Source organism: Curcuma longa, chromosome 5 (genome assembly GCF_044706935.1).
Source record: "Curcuma longa cultivar G26 ecotype Majalengka, Jawa Barat chromosome 5, ITB_CL_G26_1.1, whole genome shotgun sequence".
NCBI lineage: Eukaryota > Viridiplantae > Streptophyta > Magnoliopsida > Zingiberales > Zingiberaceae > Curcuma > Curcuma longa.
In genome coordinates this window covers 10,970,765-10,986,955 of record NC_133865.1, presented here as the reverse complement: position 1 = coordinate 10,986,955, position 16,191 = coordinate 10,970,765, and the positions used below count along the sequence as shown (strand labels likewise).

The following is a 16,191-nucleotide window of genomic DNA, read 5'->3' as shown; positions in this document are numbered from 1 at the left end:
CCTTTGTTTCTATTGTGAATAGTTGATTTCTTTGATACATAATTATTATTGTGACTCACCAAAGCACCATTAGGTGGAACAGGTATGGTATTTTCTGTACGGAGAATGCGACTAAACACTTCTTGTAACGAGGAGACATCAGAACTAGATAGAATTTATGATTTAGCAGATTCAAAGTCAGGTAATAAGCCAACAAGGAAGCTCATGATAGTCATTTGCTCTTGTTGGCATTGTTGAACTTTCACATCAGGGCTAAATGATAGCAACATATTAAATTCCTCATATATCTTTTTAAAAGCCATAAAATAATTAATCAAAGGTTGATTTTGTTTTTCCACACAGTAAAAAGCTTTGCAAACCTCATACATACGAGTGAGATTTCCTTTCCCAAAGTGCAAAAAATCCAGATAATCCATCAATTCTTTAACAAATTCACAATGATTAATCAACCCAATTACCTCATTATCAATACAATTCTGAATCTGAAGGAATAAGCAAGCATCTTCTCTGAGTCATGTCTGTTTTGAATCGTCTTGTGGCAGGTCATCAGTCAAATGTCCATCTTTGTCAATACTTCGTAAATAAAGATGGGCAATTTTAATCAAATCCAAATACTTTGAACCATTTAACTTATAATCCGTAATTTTAGACACCACAGGCACCATATCCATTATGATAGAAGATTTATTTTCAGCCATAAGATTTTATTCACAAAAGAAGCCAAATAATTCTGATTTATTACTGAAGGAAGTCCAAAGATATGCAGCTCCCAAAGACCGAACAAACTCACAGAGGAAGAGATTTACCTTACTGCTATGAGACGAAGAAGAATTCCAAATTTGAAGACGAATTTCAAAGAAAAACCTACTGCTGTGAGACTAAGGACGGCAACGACATTGTGAACCGTAAACTCGGACGAAGGTCAACGACCGAGAGAGCTATAAGGCGAAGCACAGCTGGTCAACAAGTGATTTGGCCAGCGTCCGATCGAAATCGCGATCCAAGCGTCGCAGCCGAGAGCGTCGCGGCAGAGCACAGTCAGGAAGAAAAGAAACTCGTGCAATTTCCTCTGTTCCGTAAAGAAAAGCACAGTCAGTTGAATCTGTCGGAGCAAGGCAGCCTGCACATCAGAACAGAGGTGCGTGATCGCCTGAGTAGAGGCGGTCGAGAACGATGGATCGCAGCGCCCACGGAAACAGAGCAAAGGAGACTCGCAATCTTCGCGACAACCTCAAGGGAGAAAGGGTTTTGTTGGCTTCTTCTCCTAGTCGTGAGCGCTCGAAGAGGCGACCGACGCGAGTAACCGCCGGCCTTAAGCGAGCTCTGACTCCCCTTGATCGCCCACACGAAGACTGCGATGGTTCGGGAAGAAGAGAACTGATAGCTCCGGCTAGAGTTTCTTCCTCCTCTCCCACGCGACGCTTGCTTTTCCAGCGGTTGGCGAGCAACGGAGGTCGGCATACTGCGGTGCGTTGCAACGGGGAAGAAGAACAGGGGTGCCTTGCACGCAATCGGGAAGCCGAGATGCGACACGCGATAGGAAGATTCGCGTGCAGTGGGGGAGTCTTTAGGGTTTTGGGGCAGAGAGAGCGCAACTAGCAAACCCAGCCGCGTGAGGAACAAGAAGTCGGCGCCGAACCCTAACTTCTTCGCTCTGATACCATGTAGGAATTAAAATAATAAAAGAATTCTTATCCCAATACAAGATACAAGGCCCTATTTATATATAGAGTTAGGGGCATTCTAGGAAATATATTTACAGCTAATAAAGAGCAACAAAACTCCATAGACCACCTAATTGACACCAACGAGTAAAATCTTCTTGTGCTTCAGGACCCCATAGTAGCAACACAGAATGTGCTAAACTATTCGCAGGAGTGGAAACTGCAGTGGTTAAGAAATTGCAACCTTCCAAATAGGAACTTGTCAATCCATGAGTATACCATGAAGTTACAAAAGTTGCACCTGTAAACCAACCTCCTAAAGCAAAATAAGCACAAGGAAAGAGCAATAGGTCGGACCAACCCACAAAAATGAAATGGTCTCTGGATAACTGATCATCCATAATATCAAATAGATCATTTTTCTTCTTTGGTAAATTTACCAAGGGTTATAGTCATAGCAATCCTCCTATTTAACTACATTAACCATTTCCAAACACCTCATAGCATTTCCAAGGCATAGGCAAGTTCGATTATATGTGGACTTTTTCGAGTTCCACGCCTCGTAATATTGCAAGCATATTCATAATTTACATTATATTAATATCATTAAGCATAACTACAATTATCGAGATAGTAAATATCCGACAATGCAATATAAGTATGATGGTGTTAAACATTTTTACTTTTTAGTAGCCTTCTTAGAAAGGACTCAATCTATAACTAAAAAAGGGTCTCATATAATCAAGTTTTGGTCTACAAGGATGTCAAGCCTAAAATGTCCAAGTGTGTTCCATTAAGTCAAAATTGTCAGGATCAAGATCCTATCTAGGAACAGTGAGAAACATTTGGCGATTTCACTTGAATTCAGATCCTACATGAGTTCTTGAACATTTAGGTCAATGTGAACCTATAATTATAAGATCCTAAAATCCAAATTGAAATTATAATCTCTTGTGGGGGATGATCCAAGTTTTCTTTCCAAATACCTAAAGTGGCATAATAGAGCTTGGAAAATTTCAAAGCCACTGACATCTAAAATTGCTACTAGTAAAGTTCATAAGAAAACCCCACTGACATCTAAAATTGCTCCTAGTAAAGTTCATAGTAAAACCTTGGTAGATCTAAGCAAAAAAAGCTAGGGAAGTTGGATTACTGGTGGTAAAAAAGGAAAAAGATAGGTTAAGACGTAGTCAATGATTTCATTATAATTTCAAAACATAGATCATATCAAGGTCTCACAATTCAGGAAAACCAAGTATAATTGCTAGTTTTCTAGCACTTGATAGATGTAAAAAATCGAAACAAATCAAAGGCTTTATCATACAGCCTAGTAACAATTTATTATTGAACAAGTCAAGATGCACACAAAACATCAACAACATGACTTTCCTGCCACCAGATACATTTTGAAGGCAAGATGGGGATATCCCTTCGTTTCTTAGCAATGTGACTATTAAAGTATAAAAAAAATGGAAAGAGAGTAAACAACAAACCTGAAAACCAAAAACAAACTCTAGCAAATCAAACATGTCCAGAGTTTTCTTATGGGTAACTTGAAGATCAGCAGAAAACCGAGGGAATTCTGAAGGGTAACGGATTGCAGATATTGCGGCTTTAATCTGTATGATTAAGAAGAATAATCTGCTTTAGAAGGCATTATACAAATATGATTTTGCCAAGACAAACACATTGTTTTGCTAATATAAAAATCAAATGTGAGATTATACAACCTATATTAACATAAAGATGTGTGAAATGTGAAAAATCACAGATTTGAAATGAACGCATAACCCAAGGCATCAACAGTCAATAGCTAAGAGCAATTGCATTGCAAATATCATCGGGTTGGCTACTTGTACTAAGAAAGTTATGCATATACTTAAACAACAGGACAGCAGACCAGCTGGGTAAGGGAAAAAAAAGTAATAATGTGCATATGAATGGTTACCAATCTCCAAAAACCTCTCCTGACATATTATTTACGTTTATAAATGAAATGTGGAGTGCAACAAAACTAGCACAAGAAAGAATTTGAGTGAAAATAAAAAATTGAGAACTACTTATACAAAATTCATTTATCCAGACCCAAACAGTTGGGCCAAACACAGGTTAGCTTGACTATAATGATGATCATAATGATCCAGCATTTAAACAGAAATGGGTAAAAGGAAGACAAAATAGTCTTTTCCTTAAAAAACAAAATAAAGAATACAGTGGGAATTCAAGATTTCAAAATAGGAACATCAAATTTGTCAAACAATTCCTTCTGAGACAGAATATAATTGGGACATGACACATAAGGCATTTAAATATGTTAACAAAATAACAGTAAAGATTGTTTTTTTTTTCAACAGCCTAATCATATGTGAACAACCAATCACGATTCACATTGTATCAGAGGGCAAGCTCCCATCACTAGTCCTTTGGTGTCAATAACTAAATAATATATAACATATGTCAATCAAGAAAATGGGCATGGACCAATCCAATTTCAATCCACCCACCCACACATTAGGGGCACGCAAGGGAGTATGAACAATATAACAGCATAGATTGGGCCATCCCCAATGGCTTAAGCTTTGGTAATGTCAAATCAACAATAAAAAGAAAATTTAATCATGCTTAAGTCCACTCTTAACACATTAAATTTTTATCATCACTCAGTAAATCAACTACCATTTTTTCCTCTAAGATCGTTTTTACAACCCTACCATTCAATCAACTCGCCTATTCAATTTCCTATTATTCTCACAGATCAGCTTTCTTGCATAAAACTCTACACTTATGTTTCACATTCCTATCATAACTTTGTATATTATGTCCTTTTGTTGGGACAGTTAACAATATAAGTTTATAGAGTCTAATTAGGTAATTTAGGTTGTCAATAGTCAATTAATTCTAAACTTGATATAACAGTGGGAGGTTTGTATTTGAATCCTGCCAATCTCACTACAAAGGGACATTTAGAAATTTATGAATTTGATTTGAGATTAGATGGGCCAAGAAAAAATAAACTACAGAGAAAGTTTATTAAGTGGTAGTATACATTAAAGTTTAGAGAAGATCGAGACATAGTTCAGTTAACTAATTTTATAAGAATGAAAATCAGAAAAAAAATTGAGGGAAAGTTTTCTATTATTAGTTAATAAATATGACATAAAGTAACTCTGACTAAATAGGAATTATGTCAATGTGTCAAAGTATGATACTAAAGGAAACCTACAGAAAGAAGAATAAGTAAAGTGGTAGAAAGAAGAATTAGACAACAATAAAAGTTTGTATTTCAATTTGGATGTGTACATGGAAGATCAACGCAGATGATATTAACAAGACAACGAAGAGACTTAAGAAAGACCTGCACATTTTTATTGACCTAGTATAAGCACTAGAGCTCCTGGACAACAACTACAATATTGTAGAAAGTTTATCCAGTAATTATAATAAGTGTGGTATCTTTTACAATAATACTAAATGAAATTACGCAATATATTTTAAGACAAACAACTTCTGGTATTTTCAATATGCTAATTGGCAAGATTTTATAGAACAAACTTAAACTTAAATAGTGAAGATAAGAGATGTATCATCAAAGTATCACACTGCAAAATCCCAAACAACTTAATTCAACAAAGTAGAAAATATTGTTAAACTGAAAGATTATTCGATATATGGGATCCCAATCCCTTTTATATCAATTCATTGTAAAAATAAGACTTTCTTATCCAGAAATTTTAACAAACTCCACAATAAATGCAAACGATCTCCAAAATAAATTTAAACAATCTTTTTAAATTTTTAAGTAACAAAATTAAAAGCCTAACTACATTATTCTCCCCCGCCAAAAAGAGTGTGATCCCATTAAGTAAGGAATCGAGACCAAGTGTAGAGTGGATTAACACAAGTATAGAGTGAACAATCAGGAGTGCATCTATGGAAATCAATTGCAGTGCCACTTGTCAGATCTCAGCTAACAAGTGAGGTGCTAGAAATATCTTTTAGGGCTTCCATGGAGAGGTAGCACTATCTATGTATCAGTAATCCTCCCAATCATATGGGTCAGTTGCAATGTGGAAAGAACAGATAGAGTTAGAGTGGCACGAGCACAACTTGTGCACAAATCAACAGACAAAACTCAAATGTCCCTCGATAGGAGTAATGTTTAATTTTAGGTGGTAAGACAACAATATAAGCAATACAGTCTATTCCTCATTCAATGTGGAACAAGGCAAGAAGTTTCTTAGTTTTTAAAAAACCATTATAAGTGAATGCGGTCTAGTGCAAAGGTAGAAATCCGAGTAATAGGTCAAGGTGTTTGAACTACTTTTGATTAAACAAGCCTTGAAGTTCAAGTGGAATGGTCCAATGAGACTTTATCGTGGTAATAAGTCTGCGATTAGCATAGTCCACAATCTGGTACACCATGATTGATCAAAGCATATTGAAATTGATAAACACTTAACCAAGGAAAAACTAGAAAGTGGGTAGATTTGTACCCCTTATATATCTACGCGTGGACAACTTGCATATACACTTACTAAAAGATTATGTAGCTTATTGGTGTTTTTAGGATTTTTATTAGAAGAGTTTATTATTTTATGAAGAATAAGTCATGTGTTAGCAGTGTATAAAAAGGGGCTAGGATCCTATGGATTGTTCAAGTTTGGAATTAAGACAATTTCCAACTTCCAACAATTACGTCTACGTGAAATGTGTAGATACAAGCTTCTTGAAGGATGTTTTAAGCTCATTTTCCTAAGTCATCACATTTGATTTAAAGAATCTTACACCTACACCTAGTAGCCACATCTGTTACAGTGGGTTTGTTATATCATGCTACTTGTACAAATTATAGCACTAGTAAACCAAGGGTATAAAAAATGGCTAAAATGATTTTTTTTCAAGATAAATTAACTATGTGGGTATGACAAGAAAACAAAGGCTAAAACAATTTTTATGTGGTAAGGAAAGAAAAATAGAAAAATAGGAGGAGAAAATTATGTAAATGCTAAAAACTAATACCAAACTAAAATTAAATTTGGCGTGCCAGTGTCTCAATAATGGAGGATGGCTTCTTTGAATAAGGCTAAGTCTTGGTGTTATAAATTTGAAAAATAGAGGTCTAATCTGTGAATTTATAGATTAGTGAACTAATCTGTAAAAAGACCTCTCGAATCAGATCTAAGACAAAGGGTAGCAGCATTGGGTACATCAGCGATGTTGATGGATTTGGAACAAAATGAAGCTAAGCGTAGGTATGGAGAAAGCAGCAAGCTCCTGCTCAAGATGAACGAGCAGCTGGTGTCAAATGGCAGGCGGCAGCGAGCAATGGATGTTGTGCACAACCAACTTCATCTCTTCTTAATCTAGCAGGAGTGTGCTAGAGAGGAATTGTGCAGCTCAAAGTCTTGGTAGGCAGCGATGGAATAAAATAACCCCTCCTTGTTTGTAGAGAGCAGAAAAGGTAGTGACCTAGGAGCATCGAGGACGAAAGGGAGAGGCACAATAATGACTACAGAAATTTAGGTACGGTTAGCCAACAGTTGACCTTGAGTAGTCAGGCCAAAATGAACACAGGGTTTGCGAACAGAGAGAAACACAAGGCTGCAGATAATCGAGCACAGGACAGTGCTTTAATGCTGCAGATGCGCTATAAGAACCACGGGGCAATGAGACTGTAAGAAAAGAGATTGGGCTTTGGGAGAAAAATTCTTCCCAGGGATTAATGGACAAAAATGAATGAATGCTAAACCAGAACAAGGTTTTAGATGGAGCAGAATTGAATCAATAACAAATGTCGAATGGAATCAGGGTACTGAGACCAAATTACAAATGTGACTCTATACTAATTGATGCAACATGAAGATATTGCACCAGAAAAAACAGCATATCCCATCTCACCAAAGAGGAAAATATTAGTATCTAAAAGATTTTTCAATACCAGGGATCCTAACAATTTTTATTTGCTGGGTAATGAGAGAGAATTTTTGTAAAAATATGACTTGATTATCCAAAACCTTTAACAAATTTCCCAATGAATCGAAACAAACTTTTAAATAAATCTGAACATTTTGAAAATTTAAATAGCAGATTTAAAACCCTACCTACATGAAACTAAGGGTTTTTAAGTTTAAAAATAAAATATATAAATGTAATTTTTTCAACAATAAAAGAAATGGCAAGTTCTGGTTAGGTTCACTGTGCAGATAATCTTCATGGATGATGTCCATAAATGAGGGTTAAAAATATTCTAAAATCAATTATCTAAATCTCCCTGTTGTACTATCAAGAGAAACCACAACCAAAGGAACAGCCTTAGCAGAATCAATAGTAAAAGGAGACCATGTTAAGCTTGAGTCCAGTCCAACTTTATAACTAACTGAGAGGATAAATGGGAGCCAGCTCACCAACAAAAGTGAGACACAGTATTTAAGCATTATTTTACTTATTCCACTAATTAGAAGAGAGGAGCGGTCCCTCCTTCCGGCTCCAAGACCCACCACACAGATTGATTTGGGTGGAAGACATTATTAGCTAGTGAGTTTGGTTGGACAGACACCTATTAAATGATTCTAAATCTATTACTCAACAACGAAGAGAATAATCAAAATACCATTGCAAGATAAAGGTTTGAAGTAAAAGAGGGCATAAAAGTCAAGTGATCATCACGTTCATCTACGATAAAAGAGAAATTTTATTAGATAGGGATATGATTAATCATTCTTTGAGTTAAATTCTTGGTAATAGTGAAACAAAACATATGAAAAAACAATGTAGCATAGACAAAAGTTGGGATGAATGTGAAGTTATTAAAAGAGAGAAAACTGGAAATGTTATTCTTCACTAACAAATGGGTGCAACCTCGACAGGCTGCAAATAAGTTAAAAACTGTATTGACATATTCAAAGATGATCGATACATTTTATTGCTAGACAAAGTTGAGATAACTTGACTTACAGGAATGAAGGAAAACTAAAACCAAAGAAATGCTATTTAAAAAACAATTCAAAGTGAAATCAAATGACTTGGTATTTTGCAAAATGGAGCTCAATGAATGAATGGCAACAAAAGACCCATAAGTCATTAGTAATAGGTGATTTAGATCAATTAAATGATTAGAACCAGCACACCCATCAGAGTATTGTATTATGCCTCAGGAAAAAAAAATGCTCTAAACAAAAACATAAATCAGCATGAGGAAAAAGCATGGTGTCGAGGCATAACTACAATATGTACCAGTACCACAATGACTGTCAGAAGAACCAACCAAAGTTGAACCACATTGTAAAAGGGATTGTAGTGAAAAAACCTATCAGGCATCAGCAGTTAACTATTTATACAGAAATTCATAATATGAAAACTAAAATTAGGAGTAAAAGCGACATCTATATTACAAATCAAACAAGTTGCATCTGTATCACCTAATATAATTTCTTATAGAAAAACTACCATAGCAATATGGAGGAGAAGGCACATACTTCTGGGAAGAAACTGATAGCGTTAGTTAGAGAGGGTGCATCAACAGGTACAATATTGTATGGGGTGAGTTCTGCTCTCAATGTTGCATCAGATTTCCCCATTTTTCTTACCTGAAATATCCCCAAGGAAGAGGAAATAACCATAACACTGGGTGAGTCTGAGATATCTTTAACTAACAGCCAAAAGGACCAGCCTCAAAAGCAAGAAAACTACAACCTCGTTTGATGATTTCACATTGCAACAACTAAAAATCGCCACACAGAAAAATATCACAGCTATCCTTAGGGAAAACGACATAAGTGAAATAAAAAAAGGAAAATTATAATTGTAGAGTGGAGTAACTTGTAAAACCACTTCCTTCTCTTCCTTTGTAGGCTTTTCTATGACTGAAGGTACTTGCAAGCTCTATCTAACTACAGCAATTAAAGCTGATCACTCAAAACATAGCACTGGGTTTGCATGCACCAGATTTGGGCTGTACTAGGCACAGTCAAAACCAGGCAAAGGCACAATCTGTGAATCAACCTGCAGTTATAGCATTGCAAATAAGCTATTTTTATATTCTTTTAATGAAAAATTATATATTGCCCTTTACCCCTAAAATAATTTTAAAGCATACCAAAATTAATCTCAAGAATGCTTTACGAAACTAATCAATATTTATTTAAGCATTTCATTTTTTTATAATTATTATTTTATTATCAAATTGGGACCAGCAGTGTGGCTGCTAAACTTGAGTTGACACCAACACAAGCTTGCTAGACACAATAAGAGGCCCAGGCAGTGCCCAACAAAAGCATGACTCATTGACTTTATATTCTTTATTAGTTACACTGTTATTATAAGAAACAATGCTGTTGTGCCTTTGTTTTGTGAAGAAACCTATGCAAATAGAAGCGTCACGACAGAATGCAAAACATTGCCATTTAGAGGTTTGATAGTTGCGAAGGACAAAAGAAGTGGAAAAGGTTAACACTGTGAAAGACATGCCTCTCTGGCAGGAGATAAAGCATTTCCATGGCCTGAAATTAATTTACTTCAAAGCAATCAGGACTTGTTTAAAAATTTTGATGAGATAAGAATAGATGATACATTGAGAGAGGGGAATGCGGGTAGCAATTGGGTTGCTTGTTTGGCTTATATATCTAAACTTGTAGATAGTTACAGACTAACAGCTATTTTGACTTTTGACACCAAAGGTGAAGGTCATGGTCATCTTATTTTACATTATCTTCCTGCTTATTAAAAATCAGGCTACAAGAGCAAAATAGCAAATCATGTGGACTTCAGATACAGTTTGATCCTCAAAAAAAAAATACCTCTTCCTTAATGCGTCTACCAAGCTCAGAAGTATCTGAATCTCCAACTAGCACCTCTAAAACATCAAGCAATGCCTTCAAAGTTGCATAAACCTTTTTAATTTCAAGAGCTCTAGCTCCTATCCTGTTTTAGAACAAAAGACAAGACAAAATAAAACAACTAGAAATCATAACTACTACCTCATTTCATGATTAATTTTTAATGAGTCAAAATATAGCAGCAATTAAACATTTGAAGAAACATATGATCTATCTGTTGCTAGCTGAAGAAAACAGGCAATCAACTATATGCATAGCACATGCTTGCAAACAATGAGAAGTAAAAGGGACAACATAGGGACAGTATTAACTGGCAATTCAAAATGGCATGTCAATTTTGACCACATTATCAGTCTGGAACTTCAAAATTACCAAACTAACTAAGCCATCAAGTTTATATTTCCAATTTGATGTAATCAAAATCAGCACAATTATGTTGCTCCTTTACCACCAATATTGTATATAATTGGTGTCATTTGTGTTAGAATTGAAACTCAAAGGAAACTTCTGAAAGGCAACTTCATGCTAATTGAGACTACCCAAATATTAAAGTAAAATAATAAAAAAGATTGCATTTCCTCGGGCAATCTGAAATTTTCCCAAGTTGGAAAGAAGAAATAGAGAATACTGAAGAAAGCCACTAAAATAGCACAAAATTTACTCAGACACTCTTACACAATATTACATGCAATGTTGGCAACATAAAACACGTATTACTCAATCAACTTGCTAAATGCAATAGAATTTTAAAAAATCAACATGTCTTTAAACAAGACCACTAATAATATACAAATTGGTTAGCTAAAAATCATTAATAAGGTAATTGTCCATATTCATGATTTATGAAAGTTGAAAGCTCAAATTTAAAAACAAAAATCCTTCTAGAATTGGCAAATTGCAATAAGAGAAGTACCAAATAAAGCTCTGTGTATATCCTTAATTTCTACCTGAACAGAGTTATCAGATATGAAGAAGAAACTGCAGTCATTTGTTTGCATTTACATAACCATGCTGCAATTGTTACAATCAAACACATTTATAATTTAGATGCAGTAAGACATGCACTATTGATCCAAAAAACATTAAAAGTAACATCCAGCATCCAGCGTCCTTGTTTTAGTGCTCGATAAGAATGGTACAATTTTAATGTAGTATTATGCCAACATTCAGCACGCATCAGCACAGGTTACAATGTATGCTGAGACGAAGTCATGTTGGTTCCACTTCATTAATATATATGTTAAAATCATGCACACTATTACATTTAGATGTAACATGGCAAAATTTGTGGAATGTAGTATGCATCTTTAACAAAAGTTCAAAGTATAATTCAGCGGCCTAGCTTTAGTTCTATATGAGAATGGTATAATTTCAACATAGTACAGCACAGACATTCAGTCAGATATGAACAGTTTGGGTATAAAATTAATAACACTTTTGATTAAGTGATATGATAGGAGAAATTCAAAAATAAAGCTCTAATACCTAAGACAGGTGCACTGAGACCAAGATTTCCTTTTCCTTATTTTGGGAAAGTATAAAGAGGAAAGGGTATATAGTCAATTGAAAGTGACTATTTATTATCATTGAAAACTAGGAATTGGTAATGGGGAATTAGCCATACAAATATATAACATTCGCATATGGGGTATATATAAACCATAGTGCACAAAGAAAAACATTGTTTAACACCCAGGCACAAATGTATCATCCAACCATCATTGCCGCTAATCTTCCTCGTAACCATAATTATACTTTCTTTCTAATAGAGCATCCATATAACAAGAATGTTGAAATGCACAAACATATTATAAAAAAAAAGAGGAACAAAGTATTCCCAAACCAACAGAACAAATTGGTTTTCTGTCATCAAGCACAGCACAAGGGAATAAATAATTAGACCTTTAAAGGTGAAACAAAAGGAGAAGAGCATACTCTGTACTATAGGTTCCTGATTCTCGTGATCTCTCTTGCTCCTTTTGGATATCATCAACTCGACGATGCCTCTTAAACCGTTTGTAAAATTCCCACAAATATTCAATATCATGTTCACGATCAAATGATGCTCCATCTTTTCTAGCACGTTTTTGCTGTCATATTTCATGTCAAATCAGCAAATTGTAGTACATGGAAAATATAAACTCTGACAAGAATATCTGATAGCGGATTGAGTCAATTGCCGGATATCATTGCAATAAAAAAATAGAAGTAAGATTCTGTCAATTACCTTAATAACAGACATTAAACCTGTTTTGAACTGTAGAACACCCCTTCCCTCACTGCTAGGGTCCAGATTTTGGGCCATTGTATATGCTTGCTCACAGACTGCATGTGAAAATCAAGACCCATAACCAAGATTATTAATAAAATTATTAGCATGAAAAGCAACAAAAATACAAGAACATTGTCAGGACTGCAAGATACAGTTTTTGTGGAATGCATGAAACCAACCACTTCAGTGTTGTATAATCACCTAAATAAAGGCTGCTAGTAAACATTTCATTGTCTCTATTTTTGTAAGGATTCCCAAATTAAAACAGAGAGAAAACGGGCCAAGGCATAGCAAGTAGCCAATACAAGGCTCGACAAAGTTATGAAAGATGAATTGGAAAAGAGTTTCTTAACTTTATTAACGACACAGATATTTCATGGCTCTAGAAAATGAACGAACGCGTTATTCTATATAATTATCACTCTACTGTGTGACTTAAAAGAATACCATGAGGCTATGACAATAATGCAATTATTAAAGTGGGCACTTTTCTAAGTCCAATAAGATTTCAACTAACACTTGAGAGATTAATACGAGGAGCCTACATTAAGACAACAGTAATATTTAAGACTTAGAAAGCAAACAGACGTTCGAGCAGAAACTATACCACAGGACGTTAGATTATGGACCAGCCCGCCGAAGCTGGTAACAGGTAGGTAGGCATCGTAAACACGCATTTCCCGCACTAAAATGTCACTACTTCAAGCTCCATAACCAAAAAAACAAGAGAAACAACTCACGAATCCTAGCGACGTTGGGATCTTCGTCCTCGATCTCGTTGGCGGCCTGCAGAATCTGGTCGATGTTGGTGGATACGAGCGACGGGGGCAGGGCGCGGCCGCCGGCCATCCCCTCAGAGGGACGTCCGCCGGGGACCTGTCCGACGTTTCGAAGCTGCTCCCGCTGCAACGTGGCGCGCACGAGACGCTCCCAGTTCTCCGGCACGGTGCGGGCTGCCCTGGGGCCACCGCGAGACGGCCGGGGAGCCGCTACTCGCGACATGACGGAGGAGATGATGGTCGGAACCAGAGTTGGAAGATCGATAGCCGGAATTAGGGTTTGGAAAGCGGAGAGAGCGCGACCTCGACGAGGTCCCGAGCCGGAGAATGGGAAAGCCCCAAAACGACCATCATTTTACCGGATCAGGACGCGGAGTTGATATTGCAAAATGACCCAAACAAACTCCCATTTTCATTATTAACCAAATCTAGCCCTTCATTATTCCAAAGTTACCCTCCCATCACAACATGCAGTCCGGTCCTCTAATTCCGTAAAATTAAATAAATTTTAGTGTATAATGAATTTTAAAAGTAGAAGTTCTTTACGAAATCTAACTACTCGTATTTAAATGTATTTTAACAACAATAATAACTTAGCCATGAAAATTATCGCGGAGAAAAAGTGAAGGGTAAATTAGGAATATAAGTTTGAGGGACCTTGTTTAGTGATTTTGAAAAATAAATGGTTGTTCCGTCAAAAATGATTAGAACGATTTAACGCGGACTTTCGATCTTCTAGCAGACAGCGCCAGCTGTTTAGTTTATTGGGCTCCACGTGCATGTTTGGAATTACGAGGTTGGGTATTAAGTGGGTTGACTCGGGCTGTGATTTTGAACGAGGGGAAACGTTAGATATTTTTTTTAAAAAATTCCTTTTTGTTTTCCTTCTTGACCCAGGGAACTTTAAAATTGAAGGAAAAAAAAAAGGTTTAAGGAAAGTTGTTATATTCTATTATCGATTTATTTTTTTCAACAAAAATGATTTATAAATGAGTCAATCAGTTTAATGTTGACTTAGAATTTTCAGTGGATGTAAAAGTTATCGGAGTCTTTGTAATTAAGGCATCTAATGCTCGATGAAATTAAATTTTATATTTTTTATAATTTAGATGTTCGAATTTTGTTTTATTAATTGAGCATCACGTAATTCATTTTGCAATCGATCATGTTGAACACAATTGATTTTCATGCTGACATGTGTCCTAATTTACGAGTTTGCCCATTTAGTTTTAGCTATGTATTTTCATTTTGCTTTCATTCCAAATATACCTAGCCGAGGCTCGTAATCTATCAACCTATCAATTACTCATTGACCTAGGTCGGCAAGCCCAAACCATAACCAATCTAGTAGAGGTCAGGCTGATTACGATTCAAGGCCCAAATTAATTGTCAAATTGATGGTTAATCGAATCGGTAGTGAAAATACTGAGAGTAATAAACTAACACAAAACCCCATAATATAGTATCGCTCCTTTAGATGTCATAGCCAATATGTATGCTCTCCGATATATTGTATAGCACCGTTGTTTATATATGTAATGAAAGAATACCTTATTGTTGTGTCTTTCTTAATGAAGTTGATTATTGACAACTAAGATTAATATAAATGTTTATAATTCATTTAATATTATTCTCTTATATGTTAAAAAAAAATCTTTAGAGGATCCACTGGATGATTTGTTACCATTCTTCCCTTCCTCTCCTCGTCACCCAACAAAAATAATAATGGCTCTACTCTTCTGGAATTTGAGAAATCTTGCTTAAGAAGATACAAAAAGTGTAAACAAGTCCAAAATGACATACTGTATCGATCCCAATATGATATCAAAGCAACCTCAACCCCAACAAAATTAACTATTTATAAGGGGAAGAAGCATATCTCATTGTTAGTTATCAATCATGCCATGGGGAGTGACAAATCATGTTGCTTCTCAAATGATATCGTCTAGTTTAATATCATCTTGAGGTACTGTTTACCTTTTACCTTGAGACTTAGATCTCATCCCTTTCTGAAAAATATAATTTTGTCATTCTTTATCATTAACACGCTCTAAAATCTGATTAAAGGATATTTAAATTGATATAATTTCTTGAAGCTAAGTTATTCTAAGATAGTTAACTGATCATATATTACATGCATCCAAAAACTCAATCTAGCAATTGATATTCATGAATCTTTTCAAAACAAGATCCGACCTAAGCTGAGATAGCATGCTTAGGGAAAGCTTGATTAGAACTCAATTTATCTTAGCTTGATTGAAGTACAAATAAAAAAGTACTTTTCAACATGATTGCTACTGAATATGCACCCAAGTTTATCTTTTTTATTTCTATTCTTATACTTTTCTGTATCCCAAGATTAATTGGTAGATTAGGTCCCGCAAGAATTCAGTGAGACTTAGTTTACGATCATGAAACGCTCAGGTACTGGATTCATCCACTATAAATCCATAACAGTAACATGCACAATCCAAAGCGTCGAGAAATTTGTCCAAGATGAACATACTGTTGGGCAATTTTTACCGAAGAGATTAATTCTTTATTGAATTAAAATTATAAGACAATTTAACTTATCTTGTAGAGACGACTTGAACTGATAATTTCAAACTGTCAGCAGGGGCTGATGTTTACCCAATCACCGG

At 35.5% G+C, this 16,191-nt stretch overlaps 1 protein-coding gene across 1 annotated transcript in view; it reads right to left on the bottom strand.

The window, feature by feature from the left end:
* LOC141829494 (callose synthase 10) overlaps positions 1-13,890 on the bottom strand; it is a 119,908-nt gene extending 106,018 nt beyond the window's left edge. The window contains exons 1-6 of the mRNA XM_074716984.1: positions 13,511-13,890; positions 12,726-12,823; positions 12,434-12,588; positions 10,460-10,583; positions 9,140-9,250; positions 3,158-3,283 (exon numbers count right to left, since the gene is read on the bottom strand). Coding sequence (XP_074573085.1) covers positions 3,158-3,283; positions 9,140-9,250; positions 10,460-10,583; positions 12,434-12,588; positions 12,726-12,823; positions 13,511-13,772 — 876 coding nt within the window. The 5' untranslated portion in view covers positions 13,773-13,890. The remainder of the gene's footprint in view (positions 1-3,157; positions 3,284-9,139; positions 9,251-10,459; positions 10,584-12,433; positions 12,589-12,725; positions 12,824-13,510) is intronic.
* Positions 13,891-16,191: the final 2,301 nt, after the last annotated feature.